The 27024-nt window shown below is 38.9% G+C and overlaps 1 protein-coding gene across 6 annotated transcripts in view; it reads left to right on the forward strand.

The window, feature by feature from the left end:
• The window catches only part of Acaca (acetyl-CoA carboxylase alpha), a 273401-nt gene that overhangs the window by 164852 nt on the left and 81525 nt on the right, over positions 1-27024 (forward strand). For all 6 annotated transcript variants that reach the window (XM_036195670.1, XM_036195671.1, XM_036195674.1 and 3 more), the window contains 8 exons: positions 5550-5606; positions 6039-6083; positions 12562-12603; positions 14371-14586; positions 15618-15773; positions 18074-18277; positions 23442-23597; positions 25357-25503. In XM_036195670.1, coding sequence (XP_036051563.1) covers positions 5550-5606; positions 6039-6083; positions 12562-12603; positions 14371-14586; positions 15618-15773; positions 18074-18277; positions 23442-23597; positions 25357-25503 — 1023 coding nt within the window. The remainder of the gene's footprint in view (positions 1-5549; positions 5607-6038; positions 6084-12561; positions 12604-14370; positions 14587-15617; positions 15774-18073; positions 18278-23441; positions 23598-25356; positions 25504-27024) is intronic.

Below are 27024 nucleotides of genomic sequence, written 5' to 3' on the forward strand. Positions count from 1 at the left end.
TAGACTAATAGAAATGGGTTAATTTAAGATAGAAGAACTAGATAACAAGAAGACTGTTGCGGCCATACAGTTTGTAAGCAATATAAGTCTCTGTGTGTTTACTTGGTTGGGTCTGAGCAGCTGCGGGTCTTGATTTGTCTTGATTGTGGGCCAGGCAGGACCAGGAAAACTCCAGCTACGTGTGTGTGTGTGTGTGTGTGTGTGTGTGTGTGTGTGTGTGTGTGTGTGTTTGCACGCACACATGAGTATAGTTTTGTTTGGTTGGTTTTTTTTGGGGGGGGTGCTTTTTGTTGTTGTTCTGAGACAAGATGTCACTATGTAGCCCTGACTATCTGGAACTCACTATGTATACCAGGTAGCCTCAAATTCAAAGAGATATACCTGCCTTTACTTCCCAAGTATTTGAGATAAGTGGCAGCTAACATTTTTTTTTCTTTTTTTTTAAATTTATTATATTTGTGTTTTAATTTTACACATCAGCCATGGGTTCCCCTGCCCTCCCCCCTCCCGCCTCCACCCTCACCTTTCCCCCAGCCCCTCCCCTCCATTCCCATCTCCTCCAGGGCCAACACTCCCCTGGGGATTCATTTAAACCTGGTGGATTCAGTACAGGCAGCTCCCGTCCCCTCCTTCCAGGCTGAGCAAAATGTCCCTGTGTAAGCCCAAGGTTCCAAACAGCCAGCTCATGCACTAAGGACAGGTCTGGGTCCCACTACCTAGGTGCCTCCCAAACAGTTCAAGCTATTCAATTGTCTCACTTATCCAGAGGGCCTGCTCCAGCTGGGGACTCCATAGCCTTTGGTTCATAATTCATGTGCTTCCATTTGTTTGGCTATTTGTCCCTGTGCTTTTCCAATCTTGGTCTCAACAATTCACACTCTTACAGTCCCTCCTCTTTCTCAACAATTGGACTCCTGGAAGTCTACCTGGGGCTAACATTTTTAAAACAACAATAATAATGTTTATTTATAAAGAAATTCTATCTCAATTTATTTGCACTTTTCTACAATTACACAAGTTTTACATTAATGAAGAGTTACTCTAGTTGTACACATGGAAAAGCTCATGTTCTGAGAGGTTAATTAATACTGTTTTATGACTAAATGGAAAATGATGGAGCAAAGGCTTTCATGTCAGATCTGGGAGATTTGGAAAATGATACATTTTTATTCCTGTAGAATCTAGTTAGGGCAACTGAATAGGCATGTTTAAGACAGTAATGAATACTGAGGATGGTACTGGTGATAGAAATCCTTGGCTCTGTGTACCAGGCATTGCTCTACTATTGAGCTGTGCTCCTGATAGGTGATAGATGCCCAAGTGTGCTCTTTAAACTGCCTTTAATGATCATATCCATGTGTTACTTTTGAAGGGATAGCACTTAGTGCTTATTATAAAAGACTCAGTAGATGTTTTTAGAGTGCTGTATTAAGTTTTAAAATTAGTCCCCTGGCATTCATGCCAGTTAATGGCGAATGGTAGGAAGAAAATGATGTAGTAGTTAACACAAGTCAGCATTTTCTCTGACACTCTCAGAGCAGGGGAACTGATGATGGGATTCAGCATCCAACACAAGGAGATTGTTCTTCCAGAGAAGTACACGGTAGGTAACTACCTAAAATCAACCTTCCACCAGTGACCAAGGTTACCTCAGTGGAGGAGTCCTGATGTACATGGCAGCAGCTGCTTCATAGAATAAGTCAAGTGAAAGTTTCTGTCTAGATTCTTTAGGTATAAGTAACCTACATTTGATTGTGTTTTCACAACTTTAGGCTTTTTGTTTTCCTAAAACCTAAGGATTGCATACTCTTATACAGCAATCTAAAGAGGTTTCTTCATTTTCACACATTGAGGCAATGGGAAATCCAGTGACTTTGCCTAAGGCATTAAGAAGGGTCAGGGCAGAATGCTAACACTAGGAGCTTAGAGAAAGCATCAGTTAAGATGCTTTACCTTGGAATACTTGCTATTTTCATCTACATATTTTTAAAATAGATGTGAGAAGAAGAGGGAAAAGCCATTTTGAAAAAAAAAAAACTGGAGTAATAATTCGTTTTGTTTTTCACTTCATAATCATACTTCTAGCAGTTTAGAAAAAGTTTTTTTTTTAAAGCACACATTAAACTATCAAATAGGTTGATCCAAATTGTCCAAATAATCTTCTAGTCCCAGCATGTCTTTTTTCTCTCATAGAAATTAGGATCATATATTTGTAAATGACTTGTAGAGGAGATTGAAGCCGTCAGTGTAAATGGAGTTTCTCCAGGTGATGACGCCTAATCGCTGGGTAATAGCTGTGGACTTGCTGTGAGACCTGCATTATTACAATGTAATCAGAATCCTGTTGCTCTGCTGTTATTGTCAGCCACTTGTGGAATTTTAAAAGCAATAACAATTTTGATTTTAAATCATGGCATTATTAAAGTTATTTTCTTCCCTTGCCAGAACATAGCTATTGATGCTTGTCTTTGAAGGACTCGGCTGTAGAGGAATTCTTTGTTGGTGTCTGAAGTGTTTCTGTTGCTCAGCATACTGAGAGCATCTGCACATCTCCTTTCTTTTAACACATTTTACTTTTATTGTAATGTCAGTATTTGTTTACTTATACTGAAGAGTATGATGACAGTGTGGTAATTTTTAATTTTTTTGGTTTTTTTTTTTTTTTTTTTTGAGCTGGGGATCGAACCCAGGGCCTGGCGCCTGCTAGGCAAGTGCTCTACCACTGAGCTAAATCCCCAACCCCAGTATGGTAATTTTTAAAAGTGGTCAGACTAAAGTTTACTTTTATTTGACCTAGGAATTTATCATGGAAGTTTGTTTATAGAAAATATGTTTTTCCTATTAATTTTTGCTTATACTATCAGTAATAGCAATGCTATTACTCAGTAATACCATAGCAGAAATCCAGCACCAAGAATCATAGCACCAAGCCTGATTACCTGCTTTCATTCCCCAGGACCCACACCCATGTAGACACAAACACATGAGTAGATAAATGTAATTTTTAATAGGAGGAAATGGCCCAGACACATGTTTCTTTATAAAAAACAACAACAACTTTGAATTTAAAAAAAAAAAAAGCAACAATAAAAACCTGCCAGGCATAATGGTGCTCATCTTTAATCCCAGCACTCAGTAGGCCTAGGCACCAGGTGGATCTCTATGAGTTCAAGGCCAGCCTGTTCTACAAATTGAGTTCCAGGACAGCCGGGGCTACATAAAGAAACCCTGTCCTGAAAAAACAAAAATAAAAAAAAAAAACAAAAAACTTATATATTATCTTGAATGTTAAGAATAGGAGGCCAGCAAGTTGGCTCAATGGGTAAAGAGCCTGCCACCAGGCCTGATGGCCTGCTTTCAGTCCCCAGGACCCACATCCATGTAGACATAAACACACAAGTAGATAAATGTCTTTTTTTTTTTTTTTTTTCAGAGCTGAGGACCGAACCCAGGGTCTTATGCTTCCCCAATCCCAGTAAATGTCATTTTTAATTTTATTTGATGTGTATGAGTGTTTTGCCTACATGTATGTTTGTATGCTACATCTAGGGCCCATGGAAGCAAGATGAGAATATTGGATTTTCTAGGACTGGAGTTGTAGCTGATTATGATCTGCTATGTGGGCACTGGGAATCAAACCTATGCCCCCTGGAAGAACAGCCAGTGGTTTTAACCACCGACCCATCTTTCTAACCCTCCAAAATGTAATGTGAATGATTTTTTAAAAAAAAGAATTTGTTTATAAACTGTCAATTCAAGTAATATAGCTGGGAATGTAATCCAACTGCAGTCTTACCAAGAGCTGTAAAAGTCTCTATATCTTTTTCTATTATTCATGAATTCTCCTAAGTCATTCAATGGGTGGGATTACTTTCCTGCTTATTACCATGTAGCTCCTTTGTAAGGATCTTCAAAAACATTTAAAACTTATTATTTGCCTTTTGAAGTAAACATATAGTACAGAATTGAGGAAAGCTTAGGTTTGGGAGTTCAAGACTCATATAAGAGGCTGTCTTGAAACCACTGTCCTGTTGACTTCTAACAATTTGTTTGCCTATACTAACTGGAGCTATGAATGATCCCAAGTTTAAAAGTCTTTTTAAAATTGTTTTTAACATCCACCTTTTTTTTTTTTTTTTTTTGGGAAGACAGCAACTTACTTTAGTTCAGATTGTTTTTGAAGTCATAATCCTTCTCCCACTGCCTGCTGGGTATTGGGATTACAGGCATGTACCACCAAGCTTGGTGGCTTTTTATTTATTTACAATTAAAAATATGTATATATTTTAAATTGTGTGTATGTATGTCTTTCTGTCTATGGAGTATGCACATAAGTGAAGGTACCCACAAAAGGTAGAGTTGGATTCTCCTGGAGTTGGATTTACAAATAGTTGTGAGCTGTCTGATATGGGTCCTGGGAATTTAACTTTAGTTCTCTAGAAGAGAAATATATCTTAACTGATGAGCCATTTCTTCTTAATATGTTTGTTAATTCCTTGAAAATATCAACCAATTTGTTTTGATCATATTCATCCACACACACACACTCATCTCATTTCCAACCTCCCCTTGCTTTCCACCCAACTTTGAGTTTTCTTCTTCTTCTTTTTTTTCCCCCCTCCATCAAGTACAATTTGTGTTACCCTCCTACTATCCTTAGAATGAGTCCTGCCCAGAAGTATGCTCAAGCTCCCAGGGTTCTCATCCTTAAAGAAAACTGACTCCCAAGAGACAGGTCTTCCCACCTCAGCTAATGTAATCAAGATTACCCAAACAGGAGCTAGAGAGATGCCTCACCAGTTAAGAACACTGTCTGCTCTTCCAAAGGATTTGGATTTGATTCCCAGAACTCACAGGGCAGCTCACAACCATCTTTAAACTCCAGTTCTAGGAGAGTTGATGCCCTTTTCTGGCCTCCTTGGGCACTACATACATGTGATTCACAGACATACACTTAGGCAAAACACCCATAAACAGAAAATAATAATAAAATATACCTTTTTTAAAAATTACTTTTCGTACATACATGCCCACAAGGGAAGTGGTGGTACACACCTGTAATCGCAGCACTCAGAAGGCAGAGGTAGATGGATCTCTGTGAGTTCGAAACCAGCCTGGTTTACAGAGTGAGTTCCAGGACAGCCAGGGCTACACAGAGAATCCCTGTCTCGAAAAACCCAAAGTAAACCAAACCAAAACAAAACAAACAGACATGCCTACAGACCATCCTGATCTAGATAATCCCTCATTGATACTCTCTTTCTGTCTGATTCTAGATTGTCACATAGACAGTTAACACTAAGCATCTCCTGGAGGTGAACTAGCTCTAAGACTTCATATAACCTTTGCTTCTCTACTCCCTTCCCTCCTGATCAATAGAACCTCTGTTCCTTAGCACATAATCCCAGGAGCAATGTTCAAATTTGTTTCTAATTTTGAAAGTTCTGAGATTCCAAAAAGGGTACTTATTCCAGTCAGAATCTTGTGAAGACTTAAGTAAGGTAAAATTTGGTTGTTATCTATCTTACATTTTATATGTTTGTTCATAGAAAGCTACTCTGGTTGAGCATGGGATCCGGCGACTTACATTCCTGGTTGCACAAAAGGTATTGACATTTGAATTATATCTATCTAGTACTTATTTTGCCACCATATCTTTGGGGTTTTTTGTTTGTTTGTTTTTCAAACAGGGTTTCTCTGTGTAGCCCTGGCTGTCCTGGATCTCACTCTGTAGACCAGGCTAGTTTCAAATTCTGAGCCTGCCATTGCCTCCCAAGTGCCTGTGCTGCCATCACCTTGCTGTCCCCACATTTTTAAATATAAGAAAAGGGGATACAATAGTATGTTATTTAAAGATTCTATGTAAAGAAATAAGTACTTCTCTATAAGTTTCATTTTTAAAAGGCTTTTGATAATATCTGGGATTCTGGGAAGAATTTTCTAAATTCATCACCTGTTACTCAGTTTGTTTTTAATATTTTTACTAATTTCTAGTTTCTGCTCATTTATTCTCTCTTTTTTTTTTTTTAATTTGAAAGGATTTCAGAAAACAAGTCAACTGTGAGGTGGATCAGAGATTTCATGTAAGTAAAGTTTAGGAATGAATTTTTAATTCTATCTAATATTCTAGGTAAGATTCTTCTTCTTCTTCTTCTTCTTCTTCCTCTTCCTCTTCCTCTTCCTCTTCCTCCTCCTCCTCTTCCTCCTCCTCCTCCTCCTCCTCTTCCTCCTCCTCCTCCTCCTCTTCTTTTCCTCTTTTCCCCCTCAGCATTGGAAGTCTCAGTGTAGCTCTGAGACATAAATAAGGATGAGTATGTACATTGCCTCTATTGAATAAGAAGTAGGAATTCCTCTGTGCACACAGTGAGTCAGTAAGAAAGCAGTGTATGTCGCACTTGAGGTCTTAGTTTCTACTAAAAAAGAGTATAAGTTCTTTTTTTTTTTTAAAGATTTATTTATTTATTATGGATACAGTGTTCTGTCTGCATGTATGCCTGCAGACCAGAAGAGGGCACTAGATCTCATTACAGATGGTTGTGAGCCACCACGTGGTTGCTGGAAATTGAACTCAGGACCTCCGGAAGAACAGCCAATGCTCTTGATCTCTGAGCCATTGTTCCAGCCCGAGTATAAGTTTTAATATCAAGAAAACTCAATTCTGAAGGCCAGTGATTATAAGTTTAAAATGCCCTTGTAGAGCTTCAGTTGCAGTTTTTTAATGTTAATTCCAAGATCAGGAATGAATAAATATTAAGCATTCTCTTTGCTCTCCCATTTAACTGAATTAAATATTAGTATTTTTGAAGTTAAAGTTTTTATTGGAAGGAAAGTTAAGCTAATAGTAGCTATCTGAACTTTAGTTTACACTGAGATTGTAACCAGTATGGAGACAGCAGTAAGACCAGAAACATAGCCTGTATTCATGATGGCACTCAAAAGGACTGTAGTCAGAATGTTTCACCACAAATTGCTTCTGTGTAGCCAAGATTCCAAGGGTGTTAGGAAGTCTAGGTTTTCCTGAAGAAATTTTTACTGTTCTCGTTGTTGCTATTTGTTTACTGTAGCAATTAAAACAACTAAGCTATTATTTAAGTACTGCTCATTTTTACTAATTAGCAGTTAACATTTGGGTTCTGGAAAGGGCTTTCTAAACTCAAGGCATTAGATATTTTGTTTTCCCTCATATAGTCACCTTGCTGATCTGTCTAGTCTATAGAGAAGTGAGAGAGCCTCCCCTGCAAGCTAAACAGTTATGATTTTTCTGAAATGCTTTAGGAAATGTAGTGGACTACCCAACTCCCTTGTGTTGTTGATGTCAGGAAATCCAGCAGAGTGCAGGTATATATCAATCAATAACTTGAGACAGGAAACTGAAGTCAGCGGAGAAGTATGAGGAGCTTAGAGAGAACCCTGGGGCTTTAGGAAGAAAAATCGGGAGCTTAGAGAATAAAATTGATACTTGGGGATAGAATATGAGTGCCCATGAATAAACACTGTGGCTGGTAGGTGCTCTCAGAACTAAGGTACACATGCCAGAAGCCAGGCACTGAATGTGCATCAGAATTGGAATAGGGTCCTAAACATTTGGTAAGCTCACTTTTTATCACCAGCCTTGGAATAATAGCATATTATTAAAGAGACTGACATGAATTCGTAAAATTATTTTACTTTTTGCTAAGAGTGCATATAATGCATATAGTGTGATCACCAAAGCTACACAGAGAAACCCTGTCTTGAAAAACCAAATAAAAATAAGAAAGAAAGAAATGATTATTGGGTTTGGGAGGGACAAGGGCAATTATTACTGAAACTCTAGGGAACCTTGACAGGAATTGTACAAGTTTAGGACTACAGTCCTAGTGCTGATCTGAGTTTTTCTGATGGTGGTAGCTTGCCATTCATGAGGAATGCTTAGTCTTAGCCTCTGTCATGTTGTCTGATATGAGCTTGGTCCATAGTTAGTGTAGTGTGAAAAAGAGGAAGCTTTCCAGGAGTGTGAGAGACGAATCCCTTGATCTCTGTGGCTTCTTGGTAATCCACAGTGATATATGCAGTTCCCTCTGTTCTACACTGTCAAATCCCTGTGTTACTGAATAGAAGAGAGAATGTGTTCTTGTGCACCACGGAGAGGAGAAAGGCAACCAAGTTTTGTTAAGAACAACATTGGTTTGGTGTGGAGTGAAACAAACCGCTCTTTCAAAGTCATGGATCTTTTGGACTGCCCTAGAACCGTGAGACAAACAAGGGCCAGACAAAAAGAGGGATTCGTAGAGTACAGTGTACTGTGAGGTGTTTGTTCTGATACCAGTGAAGCCCATAAGCATCTCAGTACTCCATTGTGTGGTCATGGTTGTCCCCAGAAAGCTGGCCACTGGTATGTCTGCTGCTGCCTTGACTGCTTGCTTAATGCTATTCACAGACTCACTCTGCGACAGCTATTATGCCAGCAGTAAAAACACTGGGTTTGGAATCTGTTTTCATAGCCATCTAATTAAGTCAAGTCTCCTTAATGTGAAGCAAAGAATGGCTTGAAATTAATGTTATAATAGGAAGTTAGAGGGAAAACAAGTCTGTTCTTTAAAAAAATCTGTTGCATTTTAAAAAAAGAAAAGAACCCTAAAAAGAAAGTTATCTTAAATCGTTTTTTTTTGTTTGGGTTTTTTATTGTTGTTGTTTTCTTTCCTCTTTTTTTTTCTTTTTCTTTTTCTTTTTTTTTTTTTTGGTGTGTGTGTGTGTGTGTGTGTGTGTGTGTGTGTGTGTGAGAGAGAGAGAGGGGGGGGGGGAGGGAGGAGGCAGAGTCTCACTCTGTAGCCTCAACCTCTCAAGTGCTGGAACTATAGGCATATCACCCTGCACAACATGAAAGCTTTGGCTTCTTGAATTTCTCTGCTAAGTTGCAGTTAGTTACACTAATATTTTAGATCTTAAATTCCAAAAGGTGTATCAGAAAGAACTAATTGGTATATGTTATACTTTTTAAAATTTGATTTCTCTTTTTTTTTTTTTAGCAAAGATATTTTCAAGTATATTAAAATGTATATTTTTTAGAATTTCTTCCTCTTTTTTAAAATAAAATAAAAACTTAAGGTCCAAATGCTGTGACAGGATTCTAAATCACATAGTTTGTATTTTATTTAAATATTTCCTTCTTTTTTTTTTGGTCCAAGGGCTTATGGGACTTTAAAAATTCTCAGGTTGGGGATTTAGCTCAGTGGTAGAGTGCTTGCCTAGTAAGCGCAAGGCCCTGGGTTCGAGCCTCAGCTCAAAAAAAAAAAAAAAAAATCTCACAAACTCCCAAGAGCTGGTTACCCTTTCATTATTATTTGCATGTGAGAGACTCTCCTGTAAGTTGAAATATTTTGGATTATTTAGGCCTTGAGGGAGGAGTTTGGTATCATAAACAGTTATCATGGCTCATAGTTTGTAGTTTGCATTTGCTTCTTTTCTTTTTGCAAGGTAGTTAGTTGTTTACTGGTGGACTAACTAGCCAGGTTTGGTTAGGGTTTTGTTTTAATTACAGTCTATATAATTAGTTCTCAGCATGTTGAGGTAAAAGAGAATTGCACCAGCAAGCTCCCAATTTCTTCATCTCATTAGGTTTTTAACACGATTATTAGTATCATAATCAGCTATGATGCTTTCTCTTTCAGGTTTTCACATTCTCTGATTTGCAGGGTGTCTTGATTGGCTAATTTAGGCAAATTATTTTGATTGTCTTGATGATGGTTGGCTGATTAGAACACAGCAGGGGTATAATTTCTTTCTGAGAAATGTTGCATTCTTTTGTTTTTTTGGTATCAGAACACTAAGAGGGCTTTCTTTGTGTACATTCAATTATGATATTTGCCCATAACACTAGAGCATGCCTGGAAAGCAATTACATTAGTGATGGAATAAGCAGGAATGCTGTTAGTGGAAAAATTGGCAGCATGAAGATGAGCGGAAATGCATGAAGTTACTAAAACCATAGGATCAGAATGGTGGTTTTGCTTTGTTTTTTGTTTATGGCTTTTGGAAACAAGGTTTCTCTGTGTAGCCCTAGCTGTCCTGGAAGTTGCTTTGTAGACAAGGCTGGCCTTGAACTTACAAAGATCCACCTGCCTCTGCCTCTGCCTCCCAAGTACTGGGATTAAAGGCCTGTCCCACCATGCCTGGGTTTGTTTGTCTGTCTGTCTGTCTGTCTGTCTGTCTTATGAGTGCCAAAAAGTTGACTGTTTATGAAAGCTGGCAGACTTCTGGTCTCCTGAAGAATGTATTGATATTCCTGTCTTCCTATTGCAGACATTTCATGTCGATCCCTATTGTAAATGTTCTGAATTTCAGTGTATCAAAATCTTCTCAGAAGTTGGGGAAGAGGTTTACTTCCATCACCTCAGATACCTCCTCAGCTCTGTGATGAAATTGGGCATTTGTTGTTTGCTTGGGAGGGGCTGCTTCTTGTTTTTGGTTTTTGGTTTGTTCTCACTGTGTAGCCTTAACTATTCTGGAACTCACAGAGATCCACCTGACTCTGATTCCTTAGTCCTACTACACACAGTGAAAGTGGCTTTTTTTTAATTGATAGTTTAACTGTGTCTTGTCACCTTACAGCTAACTTGCCCTCTGCCAAAAGGTAGCCCTTTCATTTTATGTGATGAAGATATTTTCATTCAAACTTTTTTTTTTCATGCCTACAATTTTGATTAATTGATTTGGTGGAGAGAAAGCTTCTGTTAAAAATTTGTGGTTACTACTGTTTTGTTTTTTAGTAAAAATGGGACAGTTGTACACAGACCTATCAGTACTTCCTCAGGTCAGGCAGATAGAAAAGTGTGTGCTTACATGTTATCTTAAGACTTTAATGTCTTCTTTCAAGAAAACCTCATGGAAGGGTTTGTCTCTCTTTCTTTTCCTTATGTTTTATTTTTAAGTCATAATTTAGAAGCTAAACTTCTCTAGAATTAACCCAGAACTAGACTTTGTCAAGTTCAGAGTATGGAATCTGCTGACAGTTCAGCTGCCTCTGCCTACTTAAAAATTTTGAAGTTACCCCCTGCGCTACACTGACTTTGGGTCTGGCGGAAGGAGGTGTGCCAGAGAATTGTTGAGAACAAAATCCTATTAGTAAAATGTCAGTCATATGTAAAACCCACTTTCACTTTTGAAGGGCTTTTAAAGACCTTTTGATTCTCCTGGTATTGGTAAATGAACTCCTAGAAGTATGTTAAGTTAAATCTTACAGTTAAAATTCTATGAAAATGTAGGCAGGCAGTCATGGTGAGGCATTTCTGCTTTCCCAGCAGTGGGAAGCAGAGGCAGATAGATGGAGGTCAAAGTCAACCTTTCAGGCCAGGAAGGCATGATGAGACTCTGTCTCAGAAAAAGAAAGAAAAGAAACAAACTTTCTGTAAATTAAAAATCCACAGTGTTGCAGTATGAGTTTGCCTTGTTTCCTGCTTTGTCTTAATTTCCGCCCCCCCCCCCTTTGTTCTCACCAAAGAAAAACATATGTAAATAAGGAATTTTGATTATAACAAGAATAAAAAGGTAATACCCTGTGCTTGAGTGGCAGAAAGCATGGGCTTTGTCATGAGAGACTTGGGTTGACTTTCCCCTTGAGCTAAGCCTTGCTCATCTGTAAAGCAGGGGCTGTGATCATTCCCTCCAACTAGTAGATTATCAGTCCTCATTTCCTTCATGGCTCTTGAAGAATGTGTAGCTACCTAGTCCTAGTCTCTCTGCTTTATGCCAACTATCACTGATTATATTGCACTCCTAATGAAGAAGGTGCCTAATGGAACCTCCTAGAGAGGAGATAGTAATGACTCATTGCAGCACTGCCAGGAGAGCTTCCCATCCGAGAAACAGGGGTATTTGGTGTTAATAAGTTAAATTTCAGAAACTAATGAACTCTGCTAATTGAATTCATCTTTGTTAATTAATAGGGTTCTAGTAAATTGGTTGCTTTCTTGTGTAATGCTGTGCAGGAAGACCTAATGATTTCAAGTTCACTGGTCCCACCCCTTTCTTTCCTAGGCAGAGCAGTAGTGACCAAAGTAGCACCCACTACTTACTTTGTCTTGAAACGTTATTATTAAATCCTTGAAATGATCAGCTTCAGAATGAATGCTGGAGTAAGGATGGGGACAAAACACCACAGACTGAAAATTGACTTGGCTAGTTTACATTTGAAGAGTTTTCTTAAGGAGAAGCTTGGGAAATCAGTCTAGTAAGTCCTGTTGCAGTGGTTGTAGCATAGGGTATATTGATTTTATTTGCCAAATTATGCCAATAGTAACAGGCAGGAAGACACTTTTTTTTCTACTTGAGAAATGAATTGAAAACTTTTTCTTTGGAGATGATAGGCACTAAAGGTAGGTTACTAGTGTAGTAATTTCCAAGAGGAATTAAAGCGATGATTATCCAGAGGGTCGGTCCCTCTTGCCTGGAGTAAGCTCAGATAAGGAGCATGTTTTTTAGGAACTGCTTTCTAGATACTTGACTGAGGCCATACTGTATGCTGTGTCCCCAAAGAGCCATTCCATGAAGGACTAACATACTTTGCCTTCTTCTTTAACGCAGAGAGAATTTCCCAAATTTTTCACATTCCGAGCAAGGGATAAGGTAAGGCTGATTCACTCCATTGCCTCTTTTTCTCTTCCTTTCTCCTTGTCTCCTCCCTCTTCCCTTCCTCTCTCTCCTCCGACCCATCCTTCCCTCTTTCCCTCCCCTTTTTGTGCTATGAGCAGGTCATTGTTGCCATTCTCTTTTCCATAAAGCACACTTCCTTCAGAAAGAGTTTACTTTAAGAAGTCATCAAATGTGTTGACCCGAAGAAGGCGATAACTTCAACACCATCCCTTTCCTTCAGAACAGTTTTGAGGTGTTATTAAAGAATGCTTTATGTAGTAGGATTACTCTAGTTTTTAGTAGGGTCACTCTTGTCACCTACAAGACAGTTGATTTTTATTCAGCTCTTCTTTTTGTTCATTGTTTCTCAGTTTTAAAGTATAAAATTTCATACCGTGTTGATTTCTCCCTCTTACTAGCTTATATTTTAGGTATCTTTCCCATTGATTTAATTGACAGGCTTTCTAGTAAAACAATTTATGATCAGCAATGTAGAAAATGGATTTATAGAACCTTTTATATATAAGTGATGATGTAACTTCTGATAGAATGCCCCAGAACCAAATACTGTCAAAAACTATGATGTTTATTTTTTATTAAGTGATATGAGTACTGCCCTTAAGTATTTCATACTACTTGAATGAACCCATAACATTACCATGTATGGAAGTAGATACTAATTAATGTGAAGCAATCTGTATAGTTGGGTTTTTTTTTTTTTTTTTAAATTATAACAGTATTAAATGCTTTAGAAATTCTGAGGGAATTAAAGGTTTTTGTTTGTGTTGTTTTCATTTAGTTATTTTGTTGGGGCAGGGGACAGAATCTTACTATGTAGCCCCACTTGGCCTGGAACTCTATGTAGACCTGGCTGACCTAAAATTCAAAGAGATCCACTTGCCTATGTCTTTGGGGTTTTTTGTTTGTTTGTTTTGATGAACATTGTCAGTTGTAGAAGCATGAAATGTTGAAAACTTGAGAAACAGATAGATGTTTGGGCATCTCTTTTTTGGGGGGAGGGAGGTAGTTCTCAGTGTAACCCAAGCTGTCCTGAAATTCACTCTGGACCAGACTGGCCTCCAACTGAGAGATCCACTTACCTCTGCCTCCCAAGTGCTGGGATTAAAGATGTGGGCCACCACTGCCCGGCTAGGGTACCTATTCTTTTTTAGGTTTTCGAGACAGAGTTTCTCTGTGTAGTTTTGGTGCCTGTCCTGGAGCTTGATCGGTAGACCAGGCTGGCCTCGAACTCACAGAGATCCACCTGGCTCTGCCTCCCTTGTGATAGGATTAAAGGTGTGCGCCACTGCTGCCGGGCTAGAGACCTATTCTTGTGTAAGCTATTACAGTAGTTCTGTATGTAGCTCATTAGTATATTATAGCTTATGTTTCTATTTTTGAGACCCTTCCCATCCTTTTTTTGAGATGGAGTTTCACTCTGTAGCCTGAGCTATCCTCAAACTCGCTATGTAACCCATAGCCTTGATTTATTTTTTATTTTATTTTAGTTATTTATTGTGGTGCTAGGGATTGAGCCCACATGTTCACATGTTAGGCAAGTACTCTACCTCTGAGCCACATCCAAAATCCCCATGATAGCCTCAAACTTTGTATAATCCTCCTGCCTCACCCTCTTAGGTGCTGGGATTACAGATGTGAGTCAACATCTCCAGCCCTTAAGAATCTGTTTTACCAACACAGTCATAAAGTAACTTTGCAACTGCCTCATGTAAGCTGTTTGTCTCTGATTCTTCTTCTCAGTTTGAGGAGGACCGCATTTATCGTCACCTGGAGCCTGCTCTGGCTTTCCAGTTAGAGTTGAACCGGATGAGAAATTTTGACCTTACTGCCATTCCATGTGCTAATCACAAGATGCACTTGTACCTTGGGGCAGCTAAGGTGGAAGTGGGCACCGAAGTAACTGACTACAGGTTCTTTGTTCGTGCAATCATCAGACATTCTGATCTGGTCACAAAGGTGGGTACTTTCCTTTAATGGGAAGTTATCGGTGAGGGAAAGGACAGAGAACTAGTAATTCAGATTTACTATTTGAACCAAAGCTTTTGTCTTTGTCACTATTCCAAACAATAAAGGCTCATTTTTCTTTAATTTGATTTTTCTTGATAACAGAAGCATGAGAGCACTCACTTGAAGAAAGAAAACTATGCTTAGCAGACAGAAACCACAAAGACTTGTGTAATGATAACTAAGAAGGGAAAAGTTACAGTAACCACATTGTAAACTTGTCTAAACGTGTGGGCTTCCTCGAATGCTAACTATTGCATCCTATTGCCATAAGCTTCTTCCTTTAGCTCTTCATTCTAAACAGGTCTTCTTTCTAAAGAACTCTGTTTGGCATATGTGAAACATAATCATATTGAGGTTTCAGGTCTGGAGATCCCTAGCATCTCTACCTCTTAGAGGAAATTAGATCCTAAGAGGCTGGAGAAAGGGCTAACAGAGACTCTACATTTAGCCTTTGCCAGCCCTTGCCTTCTCCATTCAATAGATTTACAACCTAGAGAAAGGTAAACAATGTATAACGAGAAACCTTATTACTTTATCATATTGCTTCTTAAGTTATTGTGTTGGGGTAGGGGTAGAATGTTACACTTAGCCATTTAAGCACATGTGGAGGCCAGAAGTTGACATGTGGACATCTTCCTATGTTACTGTTCATTTTATTTTTATTACATGTGCACCTCTGTTACTCTCTACCTTGTTTTTTGTTTGTGTTTATTTGTTTTTGAGACAGTATCTCTCACTGAACCTGGAGCTTACAGTTTCAGCTAGGCTGGCTGGTCAGTGAACCCTCTTAACTCCATTCCCCACTTTCTCCTGGTGCTGAGGTTACAGATGTAGGGCACTGCTCCAGCTTTTTCACAAGCCCTGGTACTCCAAACTTAGTCCTTGTGCTTTCTCAGCAAGCACTATACCCACTGAACCATTTCTCCAGCCCTCTCTTTTGCTTCTAAAGCACACTAATGTGTTGATTTCTTCCTATATAGGAAGCTTCTTTTGAATATCTTCAAAATGAAGGGGAGCGGCTGCTTCTGGAAGCCATGGATGAATTGGAAGTTGCTTTTAATAATACAAATGTCCGAACTGACTGTAACCACATCTTCCTCAATTTTGTGCCCACAGTCATCATGGACCCATCGAAGGTGAATTTCTCAGTTTCTCTGCCAGTCCTCACAAAGAGTCTCATTTGTATGTGGCTCATGTGGATTTGGAAAGAGGTGTTCATATCAGCAGGTTGACCTTTAATTTTTTTTTTTTTTTTGTTTTTGTTTTTGTTTTTTGAGACAGGGTTTCTTTGTGTTGCTTTGCACCTTTCCTGGAACTCACTTTGGAGACCAGGCTGGCCTCGAACTCACAGAGATCCGCCTGCCTCTGCCTCCCGAGTGCTGGGATTAAAGGCATGTGCCACCACACATCACTATTGTTTCATGTACACACAGATGTTAGCGTTTATCCTCTCAAGAAAAGAATGGATAAATGTCTCTTGGCTAACATGCACAGTGTGGTGTGGTGGCATTGTGTTCCCCAAAATATTGTGCACCCTAATAAACTTACCTAGAGTCAGAGAACAGAACAGCCACTAGATATAGAGGCCAGAAAATGGTGGCACACACGCCTTTAATCTTAGCATTCCAGAGGCAGAAATCCCTCTGGATCTCTGTGAGTTCAAGGCTACACTGGAAATAGCCAGGCATGGTGACTCACACCTTTAATATCAGGAAGCAATGACAGAAAGCAGAGAGGTATATAAGGTGTGAAAACCAGGAACTAGCCTGGTTAAGCTTTTAGGCTTTTGAGCAACAGTTCAGCTGAGATTCATTCTGCATGAGGACTCAGAGGCTTCCAGTCTGAGGAAACAGGATCAGCTGAGGAACTGGAGAGGTGAGGAAGCTGAAGCTTGTTCTACTTCTCTGATCTTCCAGCTTTCACCCCAATAACTGGCCTCAGGTTTGGTTTTATTAATAAGCCCTTTTAAGATTCCTGCTACAGTGTGGGAACAGGAAAGTTATCTACTTGAAACCTATTCTAAGTTAAAACTCCACAGTACCGAAACAAAATTCATGCAGGAGGATACCATAAATTGGGGCATATAAGGTAATCTTAAAGATTGCTAAGAAGCTGAGACATCACTTTAGAAAGACACTTCAGAATGCTCTGGGTACTTGCAGCCCCATTGGGAACAGTTAATACATGTTAGTAACAAAACCATTTATGCATTTATTTACTTGGTGAGACTTGGTTCTCTCCTTATACCATGTGGGTTCCAAGGATCTTTAAGTTCTCAGGCTTGGTGGCGAGTGTCTCTACCCACTAAAATACCTTGGCAGCCTACAAAGTTACTTCTAGGGATATCCAGTTAAAATAAGTTTTCTAGCTTTGAAAACCAGGACTACCAAGCTGTCTTAGTACAGAGCTTCAAGGAAGCAAGGGAATATCTCATCTTGTAAATCTCAGTTGGACTTGGCAGTGACCAAACTTTAGAGCGCTAATGTTAAGAGGGAACATTCTGGTACAACCTACAAATTGCCTTTCTTTAATTTGTGCAATTTACTAAGAGACATACATTATCAAGTTTAATAAAATTTTGTGGGAAAGAAGCTCATGATGGTAATTGCTGTGTTGATTTAAGGTCCTGTAAGTGCAATGAAACATAGTTACCATGCCTAGAAATGCTACTTAATAGCTATTTAACCAGGGATTTTATTCTTATTTGGGGGCTTTCTCTTAAATCCCCTGGCTTTTAATTTTAGATTGCAGATCTTTGATATAGATTATGAACATAATTGGGAAATGGGAAGGAGTTGTACAGATTTGGGGGTTGTGAGTAAAAGAAAACCACTCAAATACCAACCCAGCATGAAATTGCTTCTAACTTGTTCCAAACAAGAGTAGGTTGAGGAGTGTCTTAGTTTCTTTCTGCTGCTGTGATAAAAGGAAAAAAAAACTACAGCCAAAAGCAATGTAGGGAATTAAAGAGTTTATTTCAGCTTCTACTTCCAGATCACAGTTCATAATTGAAGAAAGTCAGGACAGGAACTCAAGGTAGGAACCTAGAGTAGACACCATGCAGGAAAGCTGCTTACTGGCTTGCCTGCTCTCTCATACTCAGTTAGCTTTCTTATTACAGAGCCCGCCCCACCCACCTAGGCATAGTGCTGCCTACAGTAGCCTGTGCCCTCTTAATCTATCAAGACAGTCTAACCAAGACAATCCTTCAATTGAGGTTTCCTTCTCTCCAGGTGTCTGGTTTGTGTCAAATTGACTGAAAACTAACTAGAACTGGGAGAATAAACCATATGAGTTCTCTTTATAAGCTGTAAATGTGGTTACAAAGACAAACCAGCATCTTTTTCCAATGCTCTTTTGCAAAGATGTGCAAACTTAAAACAAGTTTTAGTTACAAAATATTTTGGTTTTACACTTGGTATTGTATCTGTGTCAGATTGAAGAATCTGTTCGGAGCATGGTAATGCGCTATGGAAGTCGGCTGTGGAAATTGCGCGTCCTCCAGGCAGAACTGAAAATCAACATTCGCCTGACAACAACTGGAAAGGCAATTCCCATCCGCCTCTTCCTGACAAATGAGTCTGGCTATTACTTGGACATCAGCCTGTATAAGGAAGTGACTGACTCCAGGACAGCACAGGTACAGTAGTCAAACAGATTCCTCCAAGGTTTGATTTGGTCCAACACATAAAATGGTCCAACACAGAAACCCTATTGGTTCACCCTTTGCATTGTGCCTCTTGATCATGCATGTTAACAAAACCTTAACCTTTGTCAAATATAGAGGAACAGTAACAGGCCAGGTGAAACAACTCTACAGGTAATTGTGCAATGCCAATGTTTATTGCTTCCAGGGGCTCTTGTGCTAAGTAATCTAGACTTCCTGGTCTGATTTGTTTTCCTGTTCCCAGTGAAGCCTTTCACTGGCAGATGAGGAAAGAGAACTTGCTGGAATACATCTCCAACTTCTGTCTTTAAAAAGGGGAAATCTTACCATAGTATCACATTAGGAGCAGGACCAAGCAGTGTCTTCTTCATACTTGTACATTGCTTATTCCATTCACTCATGCTCACTTTCCTTCACTGAGTTCAGAGTGCTATATGCCTATATATGATGAGCAAAGTGACAAACTGTAACCCATTTTCCAAGGGAAAAAATTTGGGAATGCAGAAATGAAAAATGGATAAGCATGCTGACTCTATGATAACAGAGCATTCTATTTTAGTTGGCTTAACACCTTAGTTTCTAAACATTTGGACCATTTTCAATGGTATGGGCACATCTTTAGAAGCAATATATTATTTTAGGGCCTCAGTGTGTACTTTAAAAGTATACTCCTGATAAAGGGTAGACTTGCACCAGAATACACAAACAAGGGTTTAGGCTGTTTTATGCATTTGTTTCTGGGAAGACATTATGTGGCTCTTGCTTTTATATGTGTTCATTTAAATCCAGGAATGCAAGTAGGAAAAGACATTTTTGTCTGTGTTTTGGAGATGAAATTTTTAAAATCCTAGTTTAGGCAGTTTTCTTACTGACCTTTCATTTTGTTCTTTGATTCTCAGTTAGATGACCAAAGAAATCTATCCTTTAAGAAGCAAGCATTTAGAACAGCATGCACAGAGCACAGGGGTGAACAAGAAAAAGAATGCTCAATAATTTTTGCTGCATGTGATGTTTTTCAGGACAACCTTAAGAACATTTTCACTCAGGGCTTTCCATGGTTCTAGATGCTTTTAATTAACTCCTACAATGGCTTCAAGGCAGGCCTATTCTTCTGTAAAAGAAGAGGGCCACTTGAGATTTTAATGTTTTTGATAAATGTTTTTTTCTTCGTAACTTTCTTCTTTTTTTCCATTTCTTTTTATTAGAAAGCTCTTAGATTTCTCTGATGCTGGTTGGTAGTGACATAGGCCCATGAAAGGCACAGATGCCTTCAGCAGAGATTTAGTATTGTGCCTGGCACAAAATAAACACTTAATAGGCACCTGCGAGAGTGAATAAGCTGCCCTCAACCTGAAGGGGACCAGCATATTTGAAAAGCCCTGGAGGTTGCCCAGCCTGGCTGCAGCATGGAAGCCAGGTTGTGAGCAGAGGCGGGAACTGACTGCAGAGCAGCTTCCAGCCAGTTCCTATGCACCAGTGCCTGCTTGGTGCCCGTCACTGAACTTTATTTCCTCTTTCCTTAGTGAGTCATAGGAAATTGAGATAATACGAAACCATGTTTATCATCTGTTCATTTGCTTATTTAATATTTTCTGACTAAGTAGTGTGTCAGGAACTCTGGATACAAAGCAGTCCCTCCTTGAGAAATATATATCACAGAGGGAAAACAGATGAATAATTGATGTTTCTGTGCTGCAAGAGATACTATAAAAGAAAATACGCCCAGGGCTCTAAGGGTGCCCACAGTGTAGGTCAGAGATAGTTCTCTAAAAGAAGCCCTACTGCAGCCTTCAGTGGGAGGTAGTAAAACCTGTGCATGTTTTCAAACTTGTAAAACATGACCTCTACCAGCCTCTAATTACCATGTCCATCATAGGAGAACATAGAGCTAACACAACCGGTCATTTGGGGCTTCAGTTAGGATCCATTACTTCCAGCCTCTTGCCCAAGTACATTATTTATTGCCAATAAGAAAAAAAGTTAACTGGCTTGAGTTTCATGTTTCTTGTGTAGTCTTTGTCCTATAGGCTGTAAAGAACCACATCAGGCAGTCCTGAGTTGGGAGAAGAGGTTCAAATAGTCCGTTACTTTAATGAATTCACTTCTAGTGAGGAAAGTAAAGAAAACAGTTTAAAAGTCACCTTTATTAAGTTTGTTTGTTTTAATTTGGGCGGTGGGGGGGGGGGGTCCCAGACAGGGTCTCTGTGTAGTTTTGGTACCTGTCCTGGATCTCGGCTCTGTAGAGCAGGCTGGCCTCAAACTCACAAAGATCCACATGGTTCTGCCTCCCGAGTGCTAGGATTAAAGGCTTGCTCCACTGCCACTGGCTTGAGTTTTCATTTTTAAATAGTTTATATAGTTTGCATGTACCAAAGTGGGTTCATTTGTTGTATTTGATTTGATTAAGTCTGACCATTGTATATGATATGTAACTGTCATCACAGTCATGATAGAGAACTGCTTGTCAACCCATGGAGTTTCTCATTCTTTTCAGTGAAAGGCAGAGCACCAATTGCAGACTGAGGCAACCACTGATCTGCTTTCTGTTGCTGTAGATTAGTTTTGCCTGTCCTATAGTTGCATGTAAATGAAATCAGACAATTCCTGCTATTCTGTATCCTACTTGTTTTGTTTAACATAATGTTTTGGGGGTTCATCTATGTTGCAAGGACTCTGATTATGCTCCTTTTCATTGTCGATTAGCATTCCATTTTGTAATTTACCAAAATGTTTATATCCATTCAATTATTGGAGTGTTATTTCTAAATTTTGGTTGTTGGGCATAAATCTGTAATGTGCCTTCATTTACAGATCTTTTCCTTTTTGTTTTGTTTGAGACTTGGTCTCACTATATAGACCAGGCTGGCCTTAAATTAAGAGAGATTCTCCTGCATTTGCTTTCCAAGTGTTGGGATTAAAGGCATGTGTCACCACACCTAGCTATTATTTGCAAATCTTTGTATAGATAATTTTTTTATTTTTCCTAAGTAAATGCATAGGAGTCTAATTGCTGGTTCATAGTAACTATTTTTAACATCATAAGAAACTGACAAGCCACTAAGTGGTTATCATTTTAAATTCCAGCAGCAATGCAATATCCAGGCTGCTTTCTTTCAGTTCCTTTCCTGTGGGGCATTTACCCACCAACCCCACAGCTCCCCAGAGTTTTCTTGAGTGTGAGCAGCAGGAAATATTAGATAGAAGAATTTATAGTGCAAAGATAAGACAGATAGAAAATACAGGATAGCCTTGAGAGGGCCTGGAACCTTTTCCAATGGGCCCTGACTGTCTCTGCCCCAGGGTATTTATAGAGACGCCAAGGGGGTGGAGCAAAGACCTCCTCCCCCAGCACAGCCAAGTGCAGACCATCTCAGACACCTGCACTCAGGTCTGTGGCCCTAATCATCCTCTATGAGGACCTTGTGGGTAAAGCCACAAGGAACCCGAAAACGGGCTCCCACACTTTCCTTACTGCATAGCTATATTGCTTTACTATGGCTAACCTAACTTCATCCTAGAGCTTGGCAAAATTGAGTTTTAAACCTTGTACTTACAGCCTTTGCCTCTCTTAGCAGGAAATACAGTTCCAAAACTCTGCTGCTTTTAATTTTATAGTTTTTTGTGTATGTGTACACGTATATAGCTCAGATGAGGACAGCTTGCAGGAATCAGGTCTTTCAGTTCCAGGCATTGAACTCAGGTTGTCAGGCTTGGGGCAGGTATCTTTACTGGCTGAGTTGTCTCACAGTGTTGAACCTCCTGATTTTATTCCTTTTTCTTACTCTGATTCAGTCTTTTTCCCAAATACAGTTTCCTCATATTGTACCCTTATCAAAACACTTGAAATCTGTTAAAAGTATGACTAGTTCTTTTACTCCCAAGGTGTTGCTGCTGCTGTCTCCCACATAGTAACTTTCCCCCTTGGTCTATTAGAAGAAATCTGGGGGTTCCACTGTGGGGCCTTTAAACAGCCTAGGATATGTTTTGCCCAGAATAAGACCTAATTGACAAGTCACCAGAGCACTCTTTTTCCTCTGAGCTAAATACTGAGGATTCACTTAGCTGAATGACCTTCAGGTTTAGGACAGTACTTAATTCCGTTCTATGCATACATATCAATTCCAGGGATCTTTTCATTAATGGTACACTTGTGCTTATATTTTAGGTCCAAACAGATATGTGAATATATATATACCTTTTCATTCCAATCTCCATTTGTATTCAGTGTGTTGGGAATCTATATTTTATGTGTTCATACATAAAGTGCCTAGTTTGGTGTTATACAACCTCTGAGCACTCAATAAATATTAATTGAATTGAAATAATGGCATCCCTTATAAATATTCATGAGCAAATAAAACTAGCTAAATATATGGAGTATGAAGTACTCTTCTAGAAATATTTGAGTTAAAAATGATTAAAAACTGGTGTGGTGGTTTCATTATGTGACAGTCCAGCAATTGCAGGAATTCACTAGTTGTAGACAGTATACTAGAGAGAAATATATATAGTTGAATATGTAATTTAATGAAATATAGTGATTTTACCATAAATTGTGTCTTATGATGTAACAAGAATTAATTAGGTGAGTGGATGGAATTTACTTACTCTGGTAAAAATATTTGAAGCTTTTGTGTGTCTAATAATATTACAAAGCACCTTCTAGTCAAGGGACTAATACATGATCAAGTGGTAGAACCTTGGTCTGGTCCAAGAACAAGAATTATCTCTATAGTGTATAATTATTCTTTTACTTAAACACTACAAATGTTCTGTCCAGTTAGCTGACATGCTTCATGTTTTAGTATCTGAGATTGAAGTCACTTTGGAAGGCAAGTGCCATCACTTTGTTTCTGAGATGCAAAATTTATATCTTTCTTGTTGATTTAACCTAATCTCACACTAAGCACAGCCTAGTGTATGTATATGGCTGGTTATGCATCACTCTTTTAGAGTTGGTTAACTGGCGGAGAAGGGACAACACCAAATACCCAGTGTCATAAGACAAGTCTCTGCCATTAAGTACCCCCCTCAACTGTTTTTCAAGAAATGACATTGTGAAAAATGGTGCTATAGGCAGCTATTTCATTTCCTGTCTGTCTCTTACCTGTCTGTGCTTTCTGTTTTTTCCCCACAGATCATGTTTCAGGCATATGGAGACAAGCAGGGACCACTGCATGGAATGTTAATCAATACTCCATATGTGACCAAAGACCTTCTTCAGTCGAAGAGGTTTCAGGCACAGTCCTTAGGAACAACGTATATATATGACATCCCAGAGATGTTTCGGCAGGTAAAGGTGGCTAACGGGTGGGAGTTTTAAGGAAACAAGGTGTCCTTGAATTTCATCAGGTGCAGCTTTCCCTAGAGAAAAACAGGGCCAGGAAATATCTTGACACTATTCTGATTTCTGTCTCATCGATGGCTTTAGTGTCTTCTAACTCAGGTGCTTCCTGAAGAATGGTGAAAAGTCTCAAGTAGAGGAGAGTACATCCATACCACATGTTACATTTGCAGGGGCCTGTGTGAGGTGTTATACATGTATTATACTTGTATTAAGTCTTCATATTAAAGATATACAAAAGGAGGGGTGGAATGAGTTTTCATTTTCCTACTTTCTAGGATGGCCCCTTAGCCTACGCCAAGATGAGAGTCATTATAGGTAGCATAAACATGGGTATCTCCACAAGTTTAAGGTGTAACTTTTTTTGTGGATTTACTATAGTTGAAAAAAACCTAGCACGAGAAAAGTATGGCATTATGAAGCTCTTCCTCATGTGAAAATAAACTCCTTGATCATGTGATGATCCCTCTCTATGCTGCAGGTTTTCCCATCAAAGTAAGGGAGTATATCACAAGCAGAGAATACAACAGAGAAAGAATAGAGCGTCAAAAAATTGAGATTTCTTTTTAAAAATATCTTTGATGTAGAAATTTTCAAGTCTCTTAGTACTATCAGTATTACCACATTTGAATCTTAATGTAATATTTATCTCTGGACTTTAGTAGTCTGTGATTCCGTAATATTCACAAAAACAAATTACCTTTATGTAACCATTTATTTTACACCATCCTATCTCAGAACACACTGACTTTCACTCATTACCTCTGTTTTATGGTGTCATTACCCTGACAACTGGGTGTGGTTCTGATTCTCAGTGTCAGTGCTATGTAAGTCATATTGTAATTGACAAGAGACACAGGACACATAAGTGTGTGTGAATCATTTGGGCTTTTGGTGTTTAAGACAAGCAAGGACCGAGCTTCATAAACAAGTTGTTTTGTTTACATAAGAAATGGAAATTGTGAATGTTTTTGTAAATGCATAGGTATGTCTGTATTCTCAAAATTGAAGTTTAGTTGATCTGTACTTAGAAACACATCTTAACTAATTCCCGTGTGTGGGCCTATTGCTATGAAAAGTAGTAAAGGGATCTTCCCTTAACCTATAATAGAAACCTAATTCTAGCTTTCTTAGATTTGGTTGTAGTAGCAGAATGTCCTATCTGCTTTTTTTGAAAATCTTCTATTGCCAGGTTTCCCTAGGATCCCTGCCCTCCCACATACAGATACATATACTTTTAAGAAAAGATGATGTTATTTGGTTTTATTTGTTTTGTTTTGTTTGAGACGGGGTCTCACTGTAGCCTTGGCTGGCTTGAACTCATAGAGATGAACATGCCTTAGTCTCCCAAAAGCTGAGGCAGAGATTAAAGACATGAGCCACCACCCTGCCTGATGCTGTTTATTTGAGTTTTTTTATTTTACTCTGGCTGGGGTGGTGTTAGGGCTTTTGTATGTGTTAATGCTCCAGTGCTATTTCAGACTCATTCAGTAGTTTGACTGTATCGGGGAAGTACCTGACTTTTGACATACTGAAAATGCTGTAAAAATGGCTAAAAGTGTATGTTTGCTGAAAGTGAAGGTTGGAGCATTTAGTCTAGAGCTCTTAGAAAAGAAAGCAGAGTCAGAGTGACTGAATTTGACTGTGATTTTTATCTATGTTGAAATGTTAATTGTCACTGATGAGTCAAACTTCTTTCTTCCATTAGTCACTCATCAAACTCTGGGAGTCTATGTCCACTCAAGCGTTCCTTCCCTCACCCCCTCTGCCTTCTGACATGCTGACGTACACTGAGCTGGTGTTGGATGATCAAGGCCAGCTGGTCCATATGAACAGGCTTCCAGGAGGAAATGAGGCAAGTAGATATGCCCGTCTCCCTTTCTGTCTCTGTGTCCACTAGTACCAGCCTTTCCTGAGAGCTGTCATTACTCAGTAGGAACTAAGACTCAAATGGCAGAGTCAGGACAGCATTCTTGGTCAGTTTCCTCAGTGAGAGAATGGACCAAACCAAGAAATGACTGTGAATTTTTTAGGTATAATAATGGTATTACAATTTTGCTTTTTGAAAAGGAGTATTATTTTCTGATGGGCAGACATACTAATACAAAGTCTTTACAGATCAAAGGTCTAATGTCTAGGATTTGCTTCAAAATAGAGATGAAGGTCATATTTTAAGTGGAGCAAGATTGGTGAGTTCATAATATATTTGGAATTTTAGGAATAGATTTGGAATTTCGAGATTTTTAGGTATCTTCTTTTACCCTTGATTCATTAGATTTGCTAATATTGTGAGTATGATAAAGAAATTCTTTCTAAAGGGCTGAGAACCAACAGTTTAAAAAAAAGAAACACAAAACATTTATTTATTTGTTTGTTTGTTTTGAGATAAGGTCTCACTCACTGCATAAGTCTGGGTGTCCTGGAACTCACTACATAGACAAGGCTGGCTTTAAACTCTCAGAGACCCTCCTGCCTCTGCCTTCTGAGTGCTGGGATTAGAGAAGTGTGCCACCACACCTGCCTGATTTTGATAGTTATTAAAAACTTGAACTTGTGTGGAGAGGGACAAGAAAAAGATCATGAAATCCTTAGGGGAGGGGATATGATCAAAACAATTTAAATTTAAGAATAGTTTTTAATAATATATTAATAAATTATTAGCTACTTAAAAATTTCAAAGAAAAATAAACACATTTTCAATCATTGTTGTGCCTCATGCCAGCATTTGGAAGTGAAGGCAGGAAAATTGAAGGTTAACCTGGGCAGCATTAGTCCCTATCTTGAAATAAAGCAAACAGAAGGCATTTTCTAGGATTAATAACCTTTCTCATGTAGTACCATATTAGTAATGACATAAAGACATTCTCCTGTGTCCCTTCATATTCTTCTCCATACAGGAAGATCCTTAAGATTTTGACTATGCTTCTAAGGTACAATTACAGCAATGATAAAAATATGAATACACCTAAGAATACAGAGGTGTTTTTATTGCAGATTCAGGCATAACCCCTAGCTAAACTTATTCCTTAAAATAATCTTTAACAGCCGGGCAGTGGTGGCGTATGCCTTTAATCCCAGCACTCAGGAGGCAGACCCAGGTGGATCTCCGTGAGTTCGAGGCCAGCCTGGGCTACCAAGTGAGTTCCAGGAAAGGAGCAAAACTACACAGAGAAACCCTGTCTCAAAAAACCAAAAAAAAAAAAATCTTTATCTGAGCCAGGCTGTCATCTTGCATGCCTTTAATCCCAGCATTTGGGAGGCAGAGGCTGGGGAATCTCTGAGTTTGAGGCCAGCCTGGTCTACAGAGAAAGTTCCAGGATAGACAAGGTTACACAGAGAAACTTTGTCTTGATAAACCAAAAATAAATAAATAACA

The sequence above is a fragment of the Onychomys torridus genome, chromosome 8 (genome assembly GCF_903995425.1).
Source record: "Onychomys torridus chromosome 8, mOncTor1.1, whole genome shotgun sequence".
NCBI lineage: Eukaryota > Metazoa > Chordata > Mammalia > Rodentia > Cricetidae > Onychomys > Onychomys torridus.